The sequence below is a fragment of the Psammomys obesus genome, unplaced genomic scaffold, assembly GCF_907164565.1.
Source record: "Psammomys obesus unplaced genomic scaffold, mPsaObe1.curated_primary_1811, whole genome shotgun sequence".
Taxonomy (NCBI): Eukaryota; Metazoa; Chordata; class Mammalia; order Rodentia; family Muridae; genus Psammomys; species Psammomys obesus.
The window spans coordinates 29,684-31,516 of NW_026596235.1; the positions used below are offsets into that span (position 1 = coordinate 29,684).

Sequence of the window (1,833 nt, forward strand, 5' to 3'; positions counted from 1 at the left end):
AAAAATGTGGCTACACAATAATGCATTGCCTCTATCATGTTAGAATGTGCATTAGACTCAAATACAGAAAGCAGGAAACAAACCACCGTCTTTCAACAATTTGAACAATGATAGCAAGTATGCCTAAGGAACAACAAATACAGATTTGCAGCGGATGGGCTGTTCATGTCAAGCACCACAAGAAATAAGAGCACAAATGCATGGGTTTTCAGGCATACACATTTAAGTTGAACCTTTGGCACTAGGAACAAGGGCATCTCACCATGTAGCATTAACACGTGTTAGAAAACTGTGTCGTGTCAAAAGGGATAGAACCACCAGTATCCAAGCAATGTTGTCAACTAGGCAATAAAATGTTCTACTGAATTTCTTCTTTGTGTAATTACTGCATACACTGGTAGCAACTTTTACATGAGGAAAGGAGTCAGGAGGCACTCCTTTTATTTCTTCTTACAACAGAACAGGAAACGAGCTTAACATAGGCCCTGTTTTACACTGACAGTTTTAAATAATGTCAATTCTATACTGAAAGGACTAAACAAAAGTGTTTACAGAGAGCAGAAAATGGTGAGTGGTCAGTAGACCTTCACTGGGCTTTGAGGTGATACTCAGCAGAAGCCACTTGGTAATCTCTGGCAGTAAACAGCGAAGCAGAATTCTTTGCCAGATGCTTAAGGAAATCATGCAAATAGCCCAGCAGTAACAACAGGCTTTTCTCATCAAGGGGCATATAGGCCAACATTGCCCCAGTTCTCACAAATAATCTCAGTAGGTGTGGTGCCCCATAGATGTGTGACACTGGCACATCAGGGTGAGCCAGCAGGATCTCAGCATACTGGGGCCTTTCAAACTTGTAGAGCAGCTGAGTGCCCAGCATCACATTGAAATACTCTTTTATCCCGCCCACAACTTCATTAACTGCATACTCCTTATTGTCAGCCCTTCCCTGTGACTTGATACACTTGGCATACCCCTCAAGAATGGCATCTACATTCTCTTTAGCAGGGAGTTGGAACAACTGCTTCTGCCTAGTAACCAAGTCCCAGTCCTCCACCAGCCATGACTTTAATGCTTCAGGAATCTTCACTTCCACTTCCACTTCCACTCTGTTCTTCTTCAATGCCGCCTCACTCTCCACAGTGGCATTGGCTCCTGCCTTTTCCTTCTGTGGGCGCTGGGGCATTTCGCTGCTACTGCCACCATCTCCATTGCCAGGAGTCTTCTGCTGGTTCTTCCCTGTCTTCTGCACTGAACCAGAAGGGGGGTTCTCAGCAGGGCAACACCCCCATCTTCCTGGAATGGCTGGTTCAAGATTCTCTTTCTGGGAACCAGCTGACTCCTTTCCTGAGGCAGCTCCTCTCATCTGACATCTCTGCATGTTGCTTCGAATTGGTTTCTTGGAGTTGTCTTCTTCAGCAGATTGTTGTCCACGAGTTTCAGAAGCCTGCTTTCTGGAACTCATTCAACCCTGTTTCTAGTCCATCCTACACTCTTCTTTCTTTCCCTTCCAAGGATTCCTAGCAATTTCCAGGGCAGAGGCTTACAGATCTCCTAGGGTGGTCTGGAAGGATGAAGTGGGAATACAACCCTGTATTTTGCAAGCAGGAATGCAAACAGGTTCCGCAACCAGGGTCAGATCTCCCGATCCTTTACTGCACAGCAAAGATAGCTTTTCTGAGGATGACCTGAGAAGAGAATCCAGTTCTTTGCAGCAGCCAATGTGTGATCACTACCGCTCCTCCAACCTTAAACAGGGGGAAAAGGTCACGTGATTCAGCTATCCAGAAGAACCAGGGAGCAAAATCCATATGGAATGCTGAGCTAGCTGTTCTG

At 45.6% G+C, this 1,833-nt stretch overlaps 1 protein-coding gene across 1 annotated transcript; it reads right to left on the bottom strand.

The window, feature by feature from the left end:
- Positions 1 to 586: 586 nt before the first annotated feature.
- On the bottom strand, positions 587 to 1,527 carry LOC129668343 (mortality factor 4-like protein 2). Its single transcript, XM_055596310.1, has one exon. It carries the CDS (start codon positions 1,460 to 1,462, stop codon positions 587 to 589), a length of 876 nt encoding a protein of 291 aa, XP_055452285.1. The 5' UTR covers positions 1,463 to 1,527.
- Positions 1,528 to 1,833: the final 306 nt, after the last annotated feature.